This window comes from Cydia pomonella, chromosome 4, assembly GCF_033807575.1.
Source record: "Cydia pomonella isolate Wapato2018A chromosome 4, ilCydPomo1, whole genome shotgun sequence".
Classification (NCBI taxonomy): domain Eukaryota; kingdom Metazoa; phylum Arthropoda; class Insecta; order Lepidoptera; family Tortricidae; genus Cydia; species Cydia pomonella.
The window spans coordinates 25,370,580-25,393,703 of NC_084706.1; the positions used below are offsets into that span (position 1 = coordinate 25,370,580).

At 38.2% G+C, this 23,124-nt stretch overlaps 1 protein-coding gene across 11 annotated transcripts in view; it reads right to left on the reverse strand.

Annotated features, from left to right (window-relative positions):
- Positions 1 to 3,736: 3,736 nt before the first annotated feature.
- The window catches only part of LOC133517340 (protein sprouty), a 134,416-nt gene continuing 115,028 nt past the window's right edge, over positions 3,737 to 23,124 (reverse strand). For 9 of the 11 annotated variants that reach the window (XM_061850626.1, XM_061850618.1, XM_061850622.1 and 6 more), the window contains one exon: positions 3,737 to 4,840. In XM_061850626.1, the coding sequence (XP_061706610.1) occupies positions 4,136 to 4,783 (648 nt within the window). In that variant the 5' untranslated portion in view covers positions 4,784 to 4,840 and the 3' untranslated portion in view covers positions 3,737 to 4,135. The other 2 variants (XM_061850616.1, XM_061850627.1) reach the window with 2 other exon arrangements.

A 23,124-nucleotide genomic window follows, 5' to 3' on the forward strand; every position in this document is an offset into this window, starting at 1 on the left:
TGTAATATATCACGTCTTTTTTCTAGTGACAAAGTGAGTTTGCCAGTGTAGGTATGGTATGTGTCATAGCATTCATTTTGATTTGTTTTATAATGTTATAAGTAGAGTTAGATTTATTTCGTGAAAAATATTGTATTCCACTCGGCAGCAAGGTTTGTTTAACCCACGTGCCTTGAACAATATTAGTATGAGGAGTTAAACAACATCTTTGCATTTTTGCATCTTTAGACGCAAACGTTTCTGCTTGTTAAAAATTAACATCTTTGCCCCCTTGTAAAACAAAAAACTATTCTTCGCCGTCCTTATTTGGAAAAAACTACGTCGGCAGTAAGTGATCCGGCGAGGCCTGACGATCACAGACTTTAATTGAGGGGGGATTTAAATCTTCTCGAGTCAGAGGTGTAGGGTTAGAGCCGGTGTAGCTTAATTTGACGCTCATAAGCGCATTGTAATATGCCTACTTGAATAAAAAACTATCTTTATCTTTAATTGTTGATGTTGATCCATATAGGATTCAAGCTAATTTGGTTTTCAATAAGTACTAAGGTTATGAAATGTCCAACGTGAAGTAAGCCCTAAAAGGCTCAACAATCAAAGTCTGTAACTACATAATTATAGCATAATGTTGTAGGAATACATCTTAAGTTACATTTTGTTGCCATGATTTTTTACTCTGTCTGGTAACCCTATTCATCGATGTAAAGGAAGCGTGGCCGCGACTTCCTTCGGTGTCATCCGGGATGCACGCCTGATTCCTGCTTCCTCCTTCCTTCAATGACTCACCCTTTACCAAATAGACAATCGTTTAAAATTGTTACTATGGCTCCTTGAACGCACCTGGGCTATGACCCTGAAAATCAATATTCGTCAATTGCGGCCATTTTTCTCAGTCAATCGAAGTTCGCATATTGCGGGGATCTTTCCAATATGCGAATTTCGGTTTTCGCGGTAGGCCCCCTGCTGGCCAATTATTTCTCTATGATTATTTCATTTTTTTTTTAAGTTGATGGCATGGCCTCTTCAAACGTCACCGATAAGCGCATGCGATTTGCAATACATTGCGGGATTTGGTCGATCAAGTGAATTCGTTCTGTAGAAGTGTTTTTATTTGAAATGGTTGTTCTTATATTATAGTTGGTAGATTTGTAAATCCTTTTATTTTCTACAATAAGTACTGCAATTTAAACGATAAGCAGAAGACTTACTAAGAACTAAACTTGTCACCCAATTCACGTCGTGGTTTATTAGGTAATATCGGGTTGCACTATTTGCATCTCTTTCTTCAACATGTCAAACGAAAGTGACACAAAACGCAACACAGAAACAAATCACAAAGTGATTCGAGATAATAGAGACTTCCACTCATATTAAGGCGTTTATAAAACGGGCAAAACGGCCTCCCCGGAATCCCAGGATATTATCCATCAATACTTTTGAACGTACCCCAAAAGTCCCAAAACAGTCAAATCTGACGTTTAGTTTACTTTTCAAGATTTATGTTAGATGATTTAAATCTTACTGAATATAATTTTCTGTTCTTGAAATAAATCGTGTTTTTTGTCATGAAAAAAATGTGAATAAATAGCAAATTGCAGTGATTAGTCGGTGGCGTGGCGTAGTCCTAAAATAAAGTAAGTACCTAGAGTTTCTTCTTTGGAGTTTTTGAAGTTTTTTTTTTTACAAGTAGGCACAATATCTAACTTGAATCCTGCGTTTTTATCCGACTGTAACTTGACTGTAACCTACAGATGCCTTGATCAATATTCGCAGAGTGACGTACAGGGATTTAAACTGAATAAATCATGCTGAATTGTGTGGTAAACTCGTAACGTGCATTATTTATTAGGCTCTACAGGATTTTAAATCTTAGCAGCTACGTCATAGGACGTTTGGACGTAGGTAGGACTTGACAACAATGTTAGCTTTAGTAATAACATCATACCGGCAACCGGGGTGAATAAGACAAAATTTAAAATGTGATTTACCTGACAATTTCTTAAAAAATACCTACAAATTGTATGGTTCGATTGAAAATAATAATAAATTTTGTATGATACAATTAGTGTAGGTGTTTTTTAAGAAATTCTCAGGTAAATTACATTTTTAGTTATGTCCCTTTTCACCCCTGTTGATGGTAATTTGCAGATTACCTCTAGGTTGTCAAATAGGATTCTCTTTACATATTTTCATTGAAATTTAATATTAATGTTGACATTTCCACACTTTATCATTGAAAATGTCATAATAACTTAGTCCGACTAAAAAAATAATGAAAATGCTTATTATATGATTTTTTTTCAAATTATTTTGGGATTTGCTATAGTGCCAGGGACTGTTTCATTTCCAACATAGATAGAGAGAATCATACTGTCTTTGCTAGTAGTATAACTCAAAAGAAGGGATGAGTATGGTTTTTTGTTCTTATTTACTAACAAATTTGGTTTGCTGTTTGCCAGACTATATAATGGTTGATAGTTTTGAGCTAATTATTTTCTCTAATTTGGATGATTGTTGCAATATCAGAAAAAAATATTAAATTGTAGAGGCCTATGCTTAGTATTAAGAGTGCTGAATATTGTTTGTTATTTAGAACTTTTGGAAGCATACACTTTTTGTTTATCCTTATGCCGCCCACCATACAAAACTATAGCTAGGAATGTTTGAATCTAGTTGTATATTTGACGAATTCGAGCCGATCGTGCAGTCTAACGCAACTAGTAGCGTAACCAATTGCATTGTTCCGTTAGACTGCATGATTGGCTCGAATTTGTGTGTGTGACACCGCTGTACTGATCTCATTCTTAGTGCCCGTAAGGGCCATCCTTAGATATTTGTCAATAGTTAATATATTATGTCTAAGCATGTCAGCAAATCTTCACATTTATTCCGTGTTTGATGTCCATACCCCAGATTTTTGGGTGTGGGAATATTTTAGAATAGCCAAAAATAGGTTTAAACTATAAAAACAAAAACTATTTTAACATTTCTAAGTATATTTGTAGCTAACAACCTATTTTACATTCATACTTTGTTTTACAATAAACAAAGTTATAAATACACAAAATTATTTCCACACCCCGGGGTATGTTGATGTCACATTATGAAGGCATGTAAACCAAAAGTTTAGAATATCCAGAACCATTGCTGTAGTTAGAAATAAATTTCTCACCTAGTCACTTCATTGGCTAAAAATATTTGCTTTCTATGCTTATGGCTCTATATCCTAAGGTATGGTTGAATTTCAAATGAAACAAAGGAATTGCAACGTTCCTATTGAGAATGGATTAAATTACATTGAATTAATTTGATTACTATGGGTACGACTGTGAGCTTTAGGAAGATAAGGTTGTATTTATCATTTTATCACAGATTTTTTTCTCATTAGTATTCAAGCAATGGCTCTAACATGCTCATATTGTATTGCATCACATGTAGTTAGTATTGGCCAGGTTTATTGGCATATGGCATTATGGCTACATCTGTCTTCGGCTTGCATTGGTGCGGATCTATTGTCTTATTGTTTGATCACTTCATGCATAATTTGTAAACATTTTGCATGCCAATGTCGGCTATCTGATCAAAGCTGTCCTATGGACATTTATTAGATCCTATTAGTATATAGGTACTTTTAGTTTTTTGGCTTGTTTCCAGGCAAAAGTATATGTGGCGTTTGGCCAGTGTCTAGACAGAAAGTTTCTAGTATCAATCAGGCGAAGGAACAGAAAAACAAACATGATGTAGTAAACATTCGTATTTATAATATAATGTTGTCGTTTTATTTACAAATAAATACAAATTCAGTTAATAAATAAATGGTAAATTATCTACATCTTAATAAGTATGTTTTATATCTCATTTCTTAATCTTCTCTGAATTCATCTCGAATCCAAAATACTAACGTTAACGTTTTCTTATGACACGTTACGGTCTCAAGAAAATTTGAGACTTTCGGCGTTCGGGCGACACGTTCACGTACATTCACACTATACGACTATATTTACAAGGTACTCGTAGACGATTCACTCCGCGGGGCGCTCGTCCGGCGCGCCCCGCGCCACTCACACAGGCACTAGAGTCCTCCCCGGCCGCGCGAGCCATAAATATTTGTACACGGCCGGCCGGGCGGCGCGGCGGACTAGATAATACTGGAGGGCGGCCGGGCCGGCGGCTCCGGGCAGCGGCAGCCTGCTCGGCGGCAGCGCGCGTACCCGGCCGCGCCCGCCGCCGCCAGCCCGCGCAGCGGCCAGTACAGCCACAGGCACGGCAGCGGCAGCGACAGCAGCCCCACGCACGCCAGCCGCGGCCCGCACGCGCACGGCGAGCCCGCCTCGTCCTCCCCGCTCCCGCAGTGGTAGAACAGCGCCTTCACGCAGCACATGCACGACGCGTAGTCCACGCACGCCTCTGCGCTGCACAGGCAGCTGCCGCACAGCCAGCGCGACGGCAGCGGCCGCGGCCGCGCGCACTGCTCGCAGCGGCAGCGGCCGCAGCGCTCGCACACGATGGAGTCGGGCGCCAGCGCGCGCCGCTTGTCGACGGCGGCGGGCTGCGCCGTCACCGGTTTGAGCGGCTGCGCGGCGGCGTGCGGCGCGGCGTGTGCGGCGTGCGCGTGCGCGTGCGCGCGGCGCGGCGCCTCCACGTAGGCGTTGCGCTCGCGCTCGGTCTCGGGCCGCGGCCGCAGCAGGGACACGGTGGGGCGCGCGCCCGGCGGCGGCGGCCTGTGCACGCGCGCCGCCGGCTTGGGCGGCCGGGGCGGCGCCGCCGGCCCGCCATACTCATCCATCGAGTCCGGCTAACGGCTCTCCGGGCCGTCGCCTTCCTGTTCCCTCATCGTCCCCACCTGCGGGACAAAACAAAATAACTGTTAGTTAAATATACTATAACATACCGATCGTTCCCGTCTAGCTCGCTCTGAATAATGTAAGTAAATAAGCACGCGAGTATCTAACGACATCGCGGCGACTCGTGCCTGGGTCCAGAGCGAACTAAAGTTCTGGTTGGATCAGACACTGACATCACTTATCAACTAGATCATCATTCATACTCATACATTCCCTTTCATTCAATCAATTGAAGGCATACTTATAGCACGCGATCAATCTCCTAATGACGTGTTTCTTAATGAATGAACTAGGGACGTGGGAGTGACACGTACTCCTGATATCAACTAAAACTATTCTAAGAAAAGCAGTTGATCTAATGATAGACTTGACCTTTTAAACGACAAATTAAACACACTATTATTAGCTTTGCAATTACAAACGATGTCGTACTTTGAAACGATTAGTGTAACTAGATCTCATTGGAATAAGTAGTCAAATAAAAGTGATTTCTTGAATTTTACTGCTACTTTACGCTGATCAGTGTGCATTAAACAAAAAGTATAAGTGCTGAACTTAATTGAAGCCAAAAATCATTCTCTATCAGTCCACCATGAGACCAAACAGAGACCCGTGAATAGTGCTAGGCCTAAATGATTTTAACGTGCATATTTCAGATTAAATAAAACATGTTCATAATCAAGATATTGACAGCGCATAACCTAAAACAGCCAGAGACTTATAAGGATTAAAATGGGGTTTGAAGTTTTTATCTACATACTTCCACGCGGGGAAAGTGGCGTTTGGCCAGCACGAGTACCTACACTTTGAGCTAGTACTAGGCAAGTATTATAATCATCATGTTTGGCCGAAACTACAGCAAAGCAAAGTCGGTTCCGGTTGCGTCAAACAATCCGGTTTCGCTCGGACACTATTTTGAGCTGTAGATAGGAATCATTTATGCAACTGCCGCACTGCACCCGCGGACGCGGTCCTACGAAGATCTCGATCAAAATCCCATGTAGGTAGGTTTTGATTGGTAGAACTTTATAACCACTAGTCGCAGAGTAATTTTTGCAGTTTTTAATTTGTAACTTTCTTTTATTTCATTATAGTTGAACAAATTCGATGTCCATTTGGCGTTTTAAAAGGATTTCGAGAGACTTCCATACGATAAAATGCAATTTTTTAACGGTGACCACAACCGACGAGTCAGTGGTGCTTATATTTGACAATAAGATTTTGTTATAAAATAATAGAGATCAGATAGAGTAAAAAATAAGAAACCCTGGCGTGGGGATTGCTTCTAAGATAACAATATCTGGATCATTGGGGCCAATTTGTCGAATCTTATTAGACGGGTTAAACTTAAAAACAGCATCTTTAACACACTACTGACCATTTTAAGATGATGGCTCATAATCATAAATTAGTAATCTGTGTATCGCTCAAGAAATGGTTCTATAATTTATGTTCGTTGTGTAATAGGGCATGATAATTAACACAAATATGGGTCTATATTGGAACGCATAACTTCGGTAAGCCTATTTTCACTTCGCATAACAACTTTTGACATACAAACAACGTTTGGCATAACTAATGATCCAAATAAATTGATTATCCTAATATTTCACCTAAGAGTTATCCATCCTAGGGGAGGGGTAAATGTTATAATTTTTTATGTTTAAGTCTTCTATACACATATCCGTACATGTTTAATTTAAATTTGCTAAAACTTATAATACTAATGCGTAAGTTACCTAATATTTTTTTTGACTGACTGTGCGAGATATGGACTTTTCTGCAGCAGGTTCACTTATGTAGGGGTCGCAGTTCTAACCTAACCTTCTTTTCTGGTAGCAGCTTGTCTCTGTGAGGGACGCAATTCTAACCTAACCCACTTCCGGTAGCAGTTCGGTTTTGTAAGGCTCGCAGTTCTAACCTTACCCGCTTTTCTGGTAGCAGTTCGTTTCTGTAAGGGTTGCAGTTCTAACCTAACCTAATCCACTTTTTTCTCGTAGCAGTTCGTAGCCGACTTTTCTAATTGAAGTTCGATACTGTAAGGGTTGCAACTCTAGCCTATAATTATGACATTCATTATTGTAGTCACTTTAATTATGTCATTTTAATGTTAGAAATTAGTAGAAACATATGGTCTACATGTTGAATATTATGAATAACTGAACTTTACATAGGTACGGCCAAAGAATATTATGCAAATAATATATTAGGATAACTGATTTTTAGGCGAATTGAAATATTATCAATTATGATAATGATGACTTATGCGACCACGCCAATCATGTTATACCATGTAAAAATATGACAATCAATTTTATGCGAAAAAGAGAGTACCCCACAAATATATTAATAAACCAAAAAACTACCCTTAATATTTTGGGAGTCGCGTAAAAAGAAAGTTTTATGTGTTGAGCGCTAGAGGAAGATAAAGAAATTTCGATTTTTGATGTCGCGGTAGGGTCTCAAGTTTATCTTATTATTTAGACAGGTGTACAATAATGATATCGAACAAGGAATCGCATAGTACAAAACTATCGTATGACATGTTTTAAATAGTTTGCTAAAAGTTTATAGGGAGTTTTTTTTAATTCCATCATGATATGTTCACAGACGATAGAAAATAACCTTATTTTGTTTGAAAATGGCACATAGAGACGCACCAATTTCTCTCTCTCTCAAAGTCGATTAATTTAAAAAAAGTTGTTACCGTAAACTTACTCAACATTGCCTAACATGCCAAACATTGCCTGCCTTAAAGAAACAGTGTATTATCTATCAAACAGCTGTCTATATCTAATTCGTAAATGTAACATTGCATAGAATTTACGAAATCTTTTGAACTTTACTAATACTCCCACTACGCGTGCATACACTGTAGGGGGCAGCACAGGAGACGTCAAATTTTAACGTAAATGTGAAGTTTATGCTTCCAATGTAGCTCACAAGATGGCAGAACCTACTATGCACAAGAAAACGTACGACTACGGTAGATGGCAGCACTTACTTTGGCGTGAAGTGTCAATGTACATGTTCGTTTCCAATTCAGGCCTCAAGATGGCAGACCCTCCGACGCACACGGTTCCTATATTCCCGATAGAGTTTATTAGTCTATGTTATATTTAAGTATGGATTTAATTAAAGTTGTTGTTGTTGAGTTGAGTATTGCCATACAGTAGTAGACTTTAAAATCTGTTTAAGAACCCTAATTATGAAATTTTCATTATTAATTTGTTTCGTATGACCTCTTGGTTTTTTGGCTTTTTAAGACCATTGCGAAAGAGCTTATTTAAGGCAAATCATTATATTCTAAATTGAAATACGTAGAAGTCATAAAATAAAAAAATAGTGCCCATGACCTACTGTTTGACTGTCTGACCTAGTGCGTAGTGAGTGTAGTGACCCTGCCTATGAAGCCGATGGTCCCGAGTTCAAATCCTGGTAAGGTAATTTATTTATGTGTTGGCCGTTCCTGAGTTATGGGTGTTTTAAATATTTATCATTACATATATCGTTGGCCGTGCTTGATGGTGGTATCGAACCAGAGGGACTACCGCGAAAATTAATAAAAAATTCGTTATCTGCCTATCTATCGCTTAAATATGCAAAAATAGGCAGATAATATAAATTTGATTTTACGTGGTAGGCTCTCGGGTTTATATCGAAGGGTGAGCGGTCAAGTCGAGTAAATGGGTTTTTGAAATTGGAACTGTGTGACGTATGTGTGGAGTTCAAATTTAAATGACAAATTTTCTGGACTTATCGGGTTCGACCGCCTTCGATATGGGCTTAGTAGTTCTGCCACATCGCGTATATAGACATAAGAACCATCTACAACATTTTCAATGGCTGTTATGGTTAGGGTGCCGTACGTCAGGATTTCCCCTGGCATGTCAGGATCTTTGGTCCTTATTCAGGATCGCGGGGGGACTTGGCGAGTGTCCTAACTTTTTTTTAGAAACCGCAATTAATCTAGAAGCTAGCTTAAAGTTTGAAGATGGGCAGAGGAAATGGGAAGGTTATGCTGTAGTTTTGGCATATGATGACGAGTTAAGACCCACTGGGTTTTGGCCAAGATGGGACACTCCGACATCACCCATTGTCGAATGTGTGGCGAAGAGGAAGAGACAGTAATACACCTAATGTGTGAAAATTCACTGGCACACAATATGGCCCTGGAACCAAAGGATGTATAAATGAAGTATATGAAATAAATGAGCTCTATCATCCGGCACATGGAGATGGTCGAAAAAGCTCTTGAGTAGTTGACGGATCTTTCCTACTGGCCCAACTGCACAAAAGATCCCTATGAGTCGGAAGTGTATCCGCAAGGGACCCCGAAGATCATAAGATAAGTCCCACTGCATAATTTTCGGGGTATGACCGCCCAGAAAATGTCAGGATTTTTAGATGGTCCGGACTTTTGTCACGACATTCAGTTAACTCATACGTCAATCCTATGTGGCTGGGACAAACATATAAATATGACAATTTTGATATATAGCGTTTAGGAATAAAATTAGAAATAGAGATAAGAACTATTCGTGTATAGTTTAGAGTTGAGTCGTTATTCATAATTATACAATTACACACTTTAACTCATAGATTTTGTTGGTTGAATCTAAGGATCAAGCTAATTTGGTGGTCAATACTGACGGTATGAAAGGTCCAATATAAAGTAAACCTTACACGGCTCATCAATTAAAGTCCGTTACTGTACAACTCAACCTTAAATGACATTGCATCATTAGGGTCAATTAGTTTGTATATTAGATATAGAATTACATTTCTTAGGCTAATATGTTGTATTCAATACTAGTCTGTCGATTTTCCTTAAATATTAGTCTTAAAGTATTCTAATACAAATCTAATAGTAATTAGATTTGTCATTAACCTCATAAGATCCACGGTGCTATCCATAGCACTAATTACTTCAATGTAATTTAAACCATTTTCAGTTGAAACAGAGTTATATTTATTTTGTTTATATATAAGATAAACACTTAAATACATAGAAAATACCCATGACTCAGGAGCAAATATTTATGCGTATCACACAAATAAATGTCCTCACCGGGATTTGTACCCAGGACCATCCATAAAAAAAACATTAACAGAGAAAATTAATCCAGGATTGCTTATTTTGTAAAGACTGAAGGCTAAAATGATGATGAAGATTAAGGATTATAAGATATCCATCCTTTTGTACCAACTTGTTTGGCCAACCGCCATTAAAATAAAAGAAGAAAGTAAGTCTGTAACAGTACCTACATATTTAAAAGTCAGTTTATTTTCGACCATTTTCACTCCATTCAATGCTAAACGAGATAAACGTTATCTGCGAATTAAAATGATATAAAAATAGAGAATGACCATGAAAAACACGTGCTGAATGACAAACGTATTGTATCTACGTTGTATTGGATCTGGCCGCGTAACAGCAGGAATAACCATGGATAGACCTTGTTGTGTTGACAATAAAGTTTAAAAACCCTAGCCCCTAGTCACCGACATGGGCACTTTATTTCATGGAAATAAAGGTTAAATTTGAACAACGAAGATTTTTCTGTATTCGAACTTAATCCTTGTCACTTTGACATAAAGTGCCCATGTCGAGTACTAGTGCAGCGTCGAGCACTAGTACTTCTATCTTACTAAGTCTTATCTTACAACAGTTCTATAATTCGTGAGGATGCTAAACAATACCTGATTTGAGTAATCGTTTTATCTCGAATTGTCTGTTGTTAATGTAAAATTTTAAGAATGCGATGTATTTTTTTAAGTCATGGTCGTTGATACTAGTTATCTTTCATCTTAAAGTGAATAAAAGTAAGTAATGAATTCTAATTTCAGTGTTAACTCCATATAACGCCACCCGATATTACGATTCACTCCCAATCGTCCACATTTGTTGGCCATAGTCGGTTTACTTAGTATTAATTTCTCTCCATAATGAAAAATCAAAAGCGTCAAATACCGTCCGATTCCTTGAGTGTCGCTATATAGAGTTACATTGTAATTATCAGTGATCGGAACTATGGGAGTAAAACTTTAACAAAACTTGTTAAGCGGACATAAAATAGTGCATACAGCCCTAAAAATATTCATGTCCATAGGGATAGGAATAGTATAGTACTTACAGCCATAAAAATATTTACATTCATAGATATTCGAATATGTTTAAGGCTATAAGCACTCTTTTTACGTCCGCTTGATAAGTTTTGTTAAAGTTTTACTCCCATAGTTCCGATCACTGGTAATTATTAATTAGTGCTCAGTGCCTAGCTACTAACGTGGCGTTCCGGCATATGAAAAGTTCAAAGATACTTAGTTCATTAGATCACTAAGCGCCTAAACAAATGAGCGTAGCGTCGCTTACGGTGCAAGCGAAATGTCTGTCCCAGTTCATTCCTACTAATGTATCGTTGAATTCAACCATATTGTCTGTATTAGTTATTTCAATTACACCATCTGCTTTTGGAGACGGAATATACCTATAGCAGGTAATGGTTGTGATCCACATCTCTTCCGCTACGCTGTATTACAACCAATGCCAATGACGGATTCAGAGGTCTGGAGGCCTCGGGCAATAAATGAGTGCTGGCCCCCTGGCCCCAAATTTTTTCGAAATAAAATGGTAAATTTTCCGAATTCTCTATTGTGGAGGCCCCTCTTTTGTGGAGGCCCGGGGCAGTAGCCCCGGTTGCCCTCCCCTAAATCCGGCCCTGACCAATGCTATGGGTTGCTTCCAGTTTGTCTCCTCTCATTTTCGCCTCAGTGCAAAGCCAGTCTTACTCCTAGAATTATATATCAGTGGTCCAGTAAGAAATAAGTCAGTTGTTTAAAACGGATGTTATTTTCCATATGTGGTGTGGAAGAAATTTCTGATTCCTCAAACCAATTTAAACAGCAGTGATCTTGCGATCAGTCATTAAGCTATTATTACTACTGTGTAGAACCGACACAGACCAGTAATTTGCGCCATGAGTTGTTGTTGTTTTGACAACAAATCATAGAATCGGAGCGTGAATCTCGCAACCCAAACGCGTTAGCGCCATGAATTTTTACGGCGCTTACGTTTTGGTCGCGTGGTACAGGTTGCGTTTGCGACAATTTACATTGTTTGGTATCGCTTCTTTTTAGTAATAATAACTCAATGTGATCAGTCAAATCTGTTCTAGTTTTATACGATATTTGTGCTCCTCATTATATCAGTGTAAAAACGTCTATTGCTGTATAAAGATCCAAATCCTAAAACACGCCCTTGTCGCTTTTATCCAAGACTCGCTTAACCTTTATGGGATAGTTGATATTATAGTAGGGCTATTGTTTCATATACTTAGTTGATATTGATATTTTACATATTTATAGCAATAAAGAATCGGTAAATATTCTTATATATAAATAAATCCAAAGACATTGTGTTATTTGATCTATTACTAATAAGGCGAACACTATACTGTAATAAGATACATATTATGACACGCATGACACAAATTATAGTAACAGGAAACTTTTCTATACCTAATAATTCTGTCTAAATATGGGTGTTAGTCGTCCTTTTTATTTTCTAGTATCATATGGAAGTAAGCTATAAAATAATATTTTGATGTAACTGCATGTGAAAGCAAAAGCCACGGGGCAGTAGGTATTAAAAAAATGCAATTGCCATTATTATACATAATAATGTCTTATTTTATACGGAATAGTTATTTTATATACGTTATATAGAATCAAAGACTTTCCCTGTCCATCATACAAAAAATATCTCCTGAAATCCACTTCTCTAAAATATATGTAACCTGTATCCACATGCATTATACAGGGTGATTCATGAGACGTGAGCTGGACTAAGCCTACACAATCAGTAAATGGTAATGAATCGTTCACCATCATATTTAAGTAAAACAATCACGCTTTTTATCTGTTATTTAACTTTTTCTTAAGGACAAATTTGATTATCTACAATCATGGACACCCTACAACACTTAATTAACAAAGATAAAACCTCTTTAACCGTTATGACAGCACTTTGATTATGAAGAAAATAAATTGTCACACTTGAGTGAGATACGATTTTATAAAAGTAACCAGACTCCGATGACATTCCATTTGTCACTTATTATGGATAAAACAAAGAGGGTGACCATAAATATCGTAAATAAAATAAAACTCTTTTTTTTTGAACAGTAAAAATTAAATTAACGTTAATCTCACAAATACTGGTACGAAACAGTTGCTGATAATTTACCGAATATGCAGGCTTGATCCTGCTCACGTCTCCTGAATCATCCTGTATAGGCCTCGTAAAAAAACCTAAACAGGGATGGTGAGATAACATTGAAACCCTTTGCTAAAGTATCCCATCTTATCAGAACTATGCTGATTAGGCCTACCATTTGCTTTTATCATGCCATACGACCTCTGACGTTTTGGCTTGAATACTTTCAGTGCCAAATCCTACACAAAATCAAACCCCCTACCATGTTGCGTCGGAAGTAAATATAAAGTCTTAACTTTCTTTTTAATACGTGCTATGAAATTATTGTTCTACTTTCTTGGTCTCCTTTTACCCGGCTTTCGTATATTACACAGGAAATTGTCTATCGTATGAAAGTGCTTATCATGTCTCCTCGTTCATTAAGACCTAGATAGTCTTAATGAATGAAATGCGAGTTCGATAGATTAGTGTGGTTTATTAAAATACGTTCTTGTCCAGTTAAAAAAACGAATAAAGGGATATCTAAATCAAGACCACAACCAAGAAAATCTAAGACAACCAAATTTATCCACCACAATGAAAATCGTTGCTATACGTAAATTTTGAAAACATTAAAATCTTACATCTTGGGTCGCCATTTGTTATGAAATACTAAATCCCTCTCAATTTAGTATCACTTATTGCTACAAATCAGGTCAAGTACAGGTCAGGTTGTGCAACCGGAAGTCTCTTTCTAACTACCAACCTAGCAATATTTTATACGCGTTCAGCAGTAGATTGTTATTTAATCCGAACCATATTTTAAACCGCTACGAACTGGCTTAACATGACCGGCAATACTGACTGGAAAGCATCTCCCATTCCCATTGGTCAAGCACATTTAGGTCTGCCATGTCTGTACAAGAAAATTCGTTTTGTAAAAGAAAATATCCCCATCGCCACCATATGAGTCGCTTAACTTCAAACTCAGATAAATCCGTTTTGCGATTTTGGTATTAAGAAAAGATAAAAGGGTAGATATTTCCTAAGAGGGTCGAATGGATTTTTATCCGAGTTTGAAGTTAAGCGACACATATGCTGTAGCTTTAGCACCTTCCTTTCCTCTGCTCTCCAAAAGTTTAGCTAGATTGTAGACGTTAGTTGAGGTTTCCAAAAAACCCTGAGACTCGCCTAAGTTCCCCAACATCCTACAAAAACCAAAATATCACATGTCAGGGAAGATCCTTACGTAGACTTTTGAAATTGTAACTTGTCTCTCAAATAATATTTAATGACACTGATGATTCATTTCACTGCGATAATTTGAGTTTATTGACCATTTGTGACCAATAGCTGTAGTCATTATGTCTATCGTAATGTCAATTTAGTTGGCGTAGTAATTTGTGTCACGTGTGTCGGCGGGATGTGTAGTGATCTATACATTATGCTAACAGAACTAAGCAACTATATTACAGTAACAGGACTGGCAGTGACATCTGTTTTTGATATTATCGGTCGCTGATGTAGCTTGGGCTTATTAGCAGCAGCTTGTACGGTCAAGGAATTTAATTTCCTACCCATTTCGTACCTTGTCACAGTGACAAACAACATGAAACTCGCCAGAGACCTCATACTAATGTCACTGTGACAAGGTACGAAATGGGTAGGAAATGAAATTCTTTGACTGTACAAGAAACCATGTACGGTTGAGTTCACAAATACATATCTTTCAAAGATAATAACCAGGATCAATAAGGTCCAGGTGTCTTAGAGGTGCGTAAATATATATTTGAAACGTTGGCTGGTAAATATCTTTGTGAACTGGAATGTACTAAGCCTATCCAACAATGTCAAATCTTATTGATGAAGCCAGTCTGTTGAAATAGAACGATATTAAATTAAATGGCTGGAAATCTTGACTAAGTTTATCATGGTTATTGGCCTCTTGTAAATGGTCTCTAAGATAAGAAATTTTGACCGTCAACGAGATGTAGTTATTTAGCTTCTGTATTGTATGTTTAACCGTACGAGATGGCAGTATAAACTCCAGGCAATCTCTGTTAAACAATATCTTTGATCATTTTATCGATCTAGTTAGCGCAGAGTACCTCCAGTATAGGGAATGCAAACCGGTTTTAACCGAAACCGAAAAAACCGGTTAAAACCGGTTTTTTGACGGAAACCCAAAACCGGGTTTTTAGAATTTGAAAAAACCGGTTTCGGTTTTATTCGGTTTTTTTTATTTACCTAAGTTGCATGTTTTATTCATTATAAGGGTATAAATCGGTCCTAAACCGGTTGAATCGACATCAAATCAAATAATGTGGTGTTGTGTTAGTTTGATCATTTGTAACGCTAAATGAATTTTTACGATACAAAATACAAAAATACGAAAGATTTAAATAATATAAAGTACTGGCAGTGGCAGGACATCCGTGCTGGTGTACGAATTGGTATAAAAGGTCTTACATATAATTTTATTATGCGATGCGCTGTAGAAAAATTCTACGTAATCAATTATATCAATGGCAGCTTTAGAGTCTTTTGTTGGTTCCGTGATAACGACTTACCGACAACCTTTTTTGTCTCTTTCGCACTAATAGGAAAGGGTAGTTCAAACCCTAAAGAATGGAATTACTTGACTACCTGTGTTTGCCAAGTTTAAGCTAACACGATCAGTTTCTAATCGACTTTTCGAGAACAAACACGTGACGTGAATTGTCGTATTAGCTTATTTCATTTATTTCCTACTTTACAAATCCATAATAACTTAGCAAATATTTTATAAAGGAAGGTAGTAACAGTAAACGAATTAACTACTTGAAAATTTACTAGAAGACAGCGAAAAACTTAGAGCAAGATTTTGGATTGGGCCATTTGATTTAAGACAAATAACATTAAATTATAAATTGATATTGTCATATATTTAAGAAAAAAATAATTTAATAAAATTGTTTTGTTCCTATTTCTAGTTACAAATAACATTAAGTTATTTGACAATTCCCATACAATACAATAAAATAAGTCAGATATTCTGTCACTTTCTGTTCTCCACAACAGACCACCTACACACCGTCAATCAAATAATAGAGAAGGTCAATGAGTTCAAAATACCACTCTACCTTGCATTTGTGGATTACAGTAAGGCGTTTGACAGTGTTAAACACTCTACTGTATTTTCTGCTATGCGTGAACAACAAATCAATAACACTTATGTTGAGCTCATTGAAGGCATCTACCACAAAAGTACTGCAAGTATGAAACTGCATGTTCCCGGTCCTAAATTCTGCATCCAAAAAGGAGTTAAACAGGGTGACCCGCTGTCTCCAAAGTTGTTTACCTCTTGCCTACAGGAAATCTTCCAGAAGCTGGCGACCAAGTGGGAAACAATGGGCATTGACGTCGGCGAAAAAAGGTTGACAAACCTGCGTTTCGCCGACGACATTGTCTTATTCTCCCACACTGCACCCCATCTAAAGGAAATGCTACAAGACCTTAGCACGGCAAGTCTTGAAGTCGGACTCGAAATGAACAGGACAAAAACCCAGTTAATGACCAATGGCGGGAAACGTGGGGTCACGGTAGATGGGCAGGATATACAATATGTTGATGAATACACCTATCTGGGCCAGATAGCATCCTTCGAAAACAGGCAGTCCAAGGAAGTCGATCGACGCATCGAAAACGCCTGGAAGAGCTTCTGGTCTATGAAAGCGTTAATGAAGGGCAACCTTCCACTAACACTAAAACGCAAACTTTTCGACATGTGTATCCTGCCTATCTTAACCTACGGCGCCCAAACTTGGTCATTAACAGAAGCTCAAAAGTCAAGATTTGCCAGCGAGCAATGGAGCGGAGCATACTTGGAGTCCGTAGAATCGATCGGATAAGGAACACAGAGCTGCGCTCCAAAACAGGTATCGCAGAAGTGAGTGTGAAGGCCGCCAAGCTCAAATGGGATTGGGCGGGGCACATCTGTAGGATGCACCCGGACAGATGGGCCAAAATAGCGACCGAATGGGCACCACAGATCACCCGAGGCAGAGGAAGGCCAAAAACGAGATGGCGAGACGACCTGGACTCATTTCGTGGCGACTGGCGGGAGCATGCACAAAGCCGTGACGAGTGGCGGAAAACAGGGGAGGCCTTTGCCCAGCAGTGGGACACAATAATAATAATAATAAGTAATAATAATGTAGGCTATTAAAAAAAAAAACTGTCTTTAATTTCGTGATAAAATCGTGTATATACTATACTAGCATTCGTTTTTACACGTGAAGCAATCTTTTCTTTATTCAATGGCGATGAATTTAAGAATTTTTGATTCTAAAAACCGAAACCGGTTTTAACCGGTTTCGGTTTTTTTTTTGGTAAAACCGAAGAAAAAACCGGTTTTGAAAAACCTCCGGTTTTTGCATTCCCTACTCCAGTACCATGCAATATTTTGAGTTCAGGATCACATTGAACTTATATTTAGTGGAGCAGTCGGAAAATTATCAAAATTGCGAAATATACACGTAGAAAAAAATCGACAACTTCTCATATTTTGTATGAAGATCGAAATTTTCTGTTTCCGAAGTTAAAGTTTCCTTAATGTCCTATGACATTTTCTTGACATTTCTGAAAACTATCCGCAACTTGCACGTTTGTAGTCACAGTGGCATGACGTGATCCATACAGCTTTCATATCAGTTGTCCAATTCATTAATGACTGGGTATCCCAAGAAACAAGTCAGCTTCCTCTGTTTTCTATTGACACAAAATTTAGAGGCCATATCATTTGCCACAGAGTCGTTGTGTAATCAAATCTTCAATGAATATCTACGTTGTTTTGTCTAAATTTAAAACTATCTGTGAGTTCGTTAAAGATATTAACAGCAATAACAGGCATCATTGTTTACTATTCTTTATCGCTGTAACTTTGAATTTAATGTTCAGTTATACAGTTATCGTTGAAATTCGCCCACCACTGTTAAAAATAATTGTTATAAATGTGGTTGCGGATTTGGGGACAAATCTAGACCAGCTGATTCATAAATGAACGCTCAGCATGTTTGTTTACATTCTCACGGTAATTAATGAGTCTGGTGTCAAGGAAACCAGTGATATCTACGTGTTCCGATAAACTTACTAGAAATCATTGAAACGAACGTGGCGTGAGGCGTCTGTATGTAAGTTTTGAGGGCTCGGATAGTTGATACTCGTAATGATGGTACGTGAAGTAGTAGAGAAGGTTCTCGGAGCGAGCGGGCGCACGTGCGTAGCGGCCGGACGGCGAGCGAGCCTAGCGACGCCACTAGTCATTCATGCCACTTTGATTCCATCTCATTCCGAGGAATCACTTCCTACGCGCTACGTGACGAAAACTGTCGCCGCTCATCCGCTTCGTAGCGACTGTGACCGGTGGGCGATCCCACATCATTATTGCCTTATGTACTTACAAAACGGACGTTCCACGGTCACACATCTCCTACACACATCGCACAAGGGCACTCGGGCCTCCAGCCCCACACACAACACTTGGCGGTCGGACGATCCTGCCACGCCTGGGCCGCGCCGTAACAACCACTGATACACTAAAATACGGCTCAACCACCGAATTTCGGTCGCGCAAATCCACAGGAAGGTTCGTAAGACCGGCGCGGCCCGGAGCGGCAGGCACCTGGCGCGGGAGGGGCGGCCCACGCACCGGCCTCGATTCTCGTCCGCCCGCCGCGCGGTTATCACTGCAATATGGCCGCTACTCACTTCCTCGGTGAAGTTCTTCGTTGATTTCTACTCCTGATCTCGATGACGGCGTTTTTTGTTACCGTTCCGAACTCGTGCGGGTTCACTGCACTTATTCTTATACACATTTTAATGGAAAACCGGGAGCGCTAGCGCTACGCTCCGACGAAACGACCGTTCCGTTCGCTGGCACATTCCGCACTGGCGTCGGGCGCGGGCGCGGCGCGGCGGGAGAGGCCGCGCCGCCCCGCCGCTCCGCCGCCGCCGCCCGCGCTGCGCCTTTTTATGAATGGAAGGCGGCCATACTGAATGAACCGCGTACACGGAGCGGTTGGCCGCTATTTTCGCGGGCGATCGGCGTCGGGGGTGCGAGGGGGGAGGCCGGAAGCGGGCTGCGAGCGCTCGCGGTGCCAAATTTTGCGGCGCGGGCGGCGGCAGCGGATGTGCTCGTTTACCGAGCTTCCGGCGAGATCCCCCCGCGCAGCCGCATCCGGGAATTGGGTTTCCGGTCGGCGAGAGTCGCGCCACCGAGATACCGCCCACTTTCGTCCTGCATCGGCGTGTACTTACACGTTGGAGAATCTAGATATTTTTCATGCTACTTTTCGAGCGTCCGCTTTCTATTAGAGGCGGCCGAATACAGAAAAACAATGCGCATTAAAGTTTCTAACCTCTAATAAACGCGTTGGCACAAATCGCGTATTTTTATCTCCATTCACTTGTGTTTGGCGTGGGGTGTCGTCGACGACGGTTATCGCGCGTTTTTGCAAGGTTGCAGCGACAATGAGGTGTTGTGCACGTCTCTGTGTCAAGGACGCCGATAAACGCCACGTCTGTCAACCGACCCATTAGCACTACACACCCAAATTCTTGTGAACGTGACGCTTAAGTAGCATAATAACGTCCATTTGATGGCAATATTATACACATTGCTAAAGATGCCAATATTGTTATTCATAACCTTTACATCCTTACCATCTTTTGAAGATCTTCACCATAGTACACTGATTTAAAATTTCGTGATATTTACACATTATTATTTACGAAAATGGGAAACGTAGATCACAGTAGTTTCAATACACTATAATACTTTATCAATCGCTTTAAATAAAAGTAACTTTTAGTAGTAGGTATCCATTTTTGTGTATTTTAAAGGTTACTTTAAGGTTATGGCGAACTTATTTTGGTTACATTTAACCGCTTTATTGACTCTTCGTAAATAAATATACAGTTGTAATTCTATGTAGTCTGAACGGTTTCATTCAAGAGTTTTACTTTGTTATTAGGTCATAGTTTATCAGAGCTTGAAGTAAACACAGTCGCATTGCTTATTACTACTAAGCTAAATTAAGCTAGCAACATTACAAATATTTATAGCGAAGTTATAGTGTGATGAATTCTACTCCAGTTTGTAAAACTAAAATGAATTTGTTTTCATGGAAGAACTGCAGTAAACTTTGTTATTCTTTTGAAAATGGCTAACATCAAATGTATGATGATTTTGCCAATGACTAAAGTGTGCTCGTAGAGCATGCTCAGTACCCCTAGTGTAAATAAATTCGATTTCGAAACGTGACGTACGCGTTTGCGTTTAGTCTCATTTTGTATGTGATTTAGAAAGAGCGCGCCAAGCGGGACGTTTTGGAAACTCATAATCCTATACAAAATGACACTTAACGCAAACGCGTTCGTCACGTTATGATGTCGATAAAACTTACACTAGGGGTACTGTATTACGTCATGAAGTTATTCGGTAGTTGCTTTTGGTAAAGTGATATAGCTTGACTTTATAAATAGTCACGATGGATTGCCAGGTGACTAGCTGTATGGAAGTGGCGTTAGTTCACATAACAAGCTATCAATATCAGTTTTATTAACATTAACGGGCAAAATATACTCGCCATTTTGAAGTTTAACAGGAAATCAGCTTTGTTTTCACAGATACTTTGGACAAATGTGTCAATAGAAATGTAATTTCCTGGAACATCTGGAATGGAATGTAAAATGAAGGTATCGATACGACCTAAATACTTCATGAGGTAACCAATATATAAAGGCACTAACTTCGGCCGGCGACTTCATCAGCGTGGGATGATAATGAAAAAAACTATCCTATGTCCTTCTTCGGCGTTCAAAATATATCCGAAACCACACTTATCCGTATTAACCTTGTTGAATCTTAGACCATAATAATTGGACGTAGTTAAAGGAAAAGGATTCAATCCACAGCGAGATGAGCAAAAGTTATGGAGGTTTAAAGTTAGAAATGGTATTCCTCATTACTGATTCACTTTTCCCATAATACTTATTTGGATGAAACATGAGTTTTGACGTGTTTTAAGATTCTGTACATAAACGATTTAGTTTAATGTCGTATTTCTTGAGATATTTAACTAAATGTGGGGTTGGATCCATTTTGAGAAAATACTTTTTCCATGTAACCTTTTTCATTTTAAATAGGCAATAAGGATTCATCCCAATAAATTGGAAAAAAAACGAGAAAATCACCAAGAAAAGATAAAAAACTTTATTAAAAAAACAATGTAATAGCGTATCAAAGTATTGAGTATTAACAAAACTGTTTAATGATAATAAAAGGCTCTTATAATCACTAATCGTTTACATAAAAAAAATTTTAGGACATAAATCAAAATACCATTTTTGAACAATATTTCCCATGACATACCAAATTCATCACATATTAATCTTTTGTAAAACCAATGGAAAATGAATATTTAATAGTTAATACCAAAGTAATTGTAGATTAAAAGAAATATAACTATAACCATACCACTAACTTTTATGCCTATTTTCGACATTTTTTATTATTATTGTCATAGCATGCCTTACTTGCAAAAAATTTAAGATCGCTATTCTCACCTAAATAATAACATACACATATTAGAACAGAACTTTAATATCGGAAGAAGTTCTGATGGACTCAATCAAAATAGCTTTTACTCACCATTTTTGTCGTTACAAATAGTTTTTGGAGTCGTGTCGACCAGCGCTCTAAATATACCCTCCTCATTTTTTATCCCATTACACCGTTCACAAAATGCACAGTACCACGTTTTTGAATTTAGAATCCAATCTTACAATAAAAATCCACAGACCTGTCTTTCGCGACAATGCACAGCATGACGCAATAGCAAAATCAGTTTTGTTAGTTACAAAAATGATAGGTAAAGTTTCAAAATTATAATTACTATAATATTATTAATACCAGCAACGTATAAACAAAATTAATACTAAAAGCAATTTTTTTATGAACAATATAAACATGGATCGTTATTAAAATTTAGCATTGTATTGCCATTTTAAATTAAAAAAATCCCTATAACGTATTCATGTAAACTGGATCTTTTCCGTTGATTAATTTGCCACTATGAAACTATACCTGGAGTAAATTATCAAAAAAGATCCAAGTAACTTAAACCGACTTTGATGTTTGACGCTGAATATAAGAACAAGTTAATTAAAACCTGCAAAAATGATTCAAACAGTTTGAATTATTTCTGTTATTTTTCCTCATCTATTTAATTTGTTTATGAATTACGATCCAAGTCGACATATTAAGCAAAAAATTCAAAATTAGCCTATCATAGCAGTAAAACTGCCTTTTAGGTTCAGTATAATACTGTTTAAATTTAAAAAGTCAGCCTAAAGTAAAGTTAATATATTTAACATGAATCGTTTTTGTTGTTTACTGACACACCAATGCTGGAATAACAAGAATTCCACAAATGTTATCCAAGTTTGCTGAATCGTTTTTGTTGTTTAGCTAAAGTATTTACACATCGTCAAATTAGTTTCTCAAAAACGTTCCAAATGGGTTGGATCAGTTTTGTTGATATATATTTAGGACGAAAAGTATTCATTGCATTTTCTCAAAAAGATTCCAAGCAGTTTGGATTTTTCTTGTTGAAATTTATATAAACCAGTCCTGGCACTAACCTAATTTTACAACAAGGTACCAAGAGTATTGAATACTTATTGGTGAATATAATTTTTAATCTTTCATACATGGGGGATGGTATCCGATGTCGATTAAAATATGAAAACGCTATGTGAGCTCAGTGCTTTTTTGCTGAATGAAAATATACACATTAAAGGCCTGCCTGGTATACTTAACTCATGTTTTGGTATTTTTGTGGATTGGATCCTTTTCCTTTAACTACGTCCAATTATGGTCAATTTCATGATGCGCTTTGGCAATACTTTTTAAAGTCACTATGACCCCTATAATAGAATAGGCACCAGTAATGGATGTATGGACAAATCCTGTAAAACGAATATTTACCATCAGTTTTTAATCGCTGGCAACATTTTACCATAAACAAGAGCTGAAGAGAAACT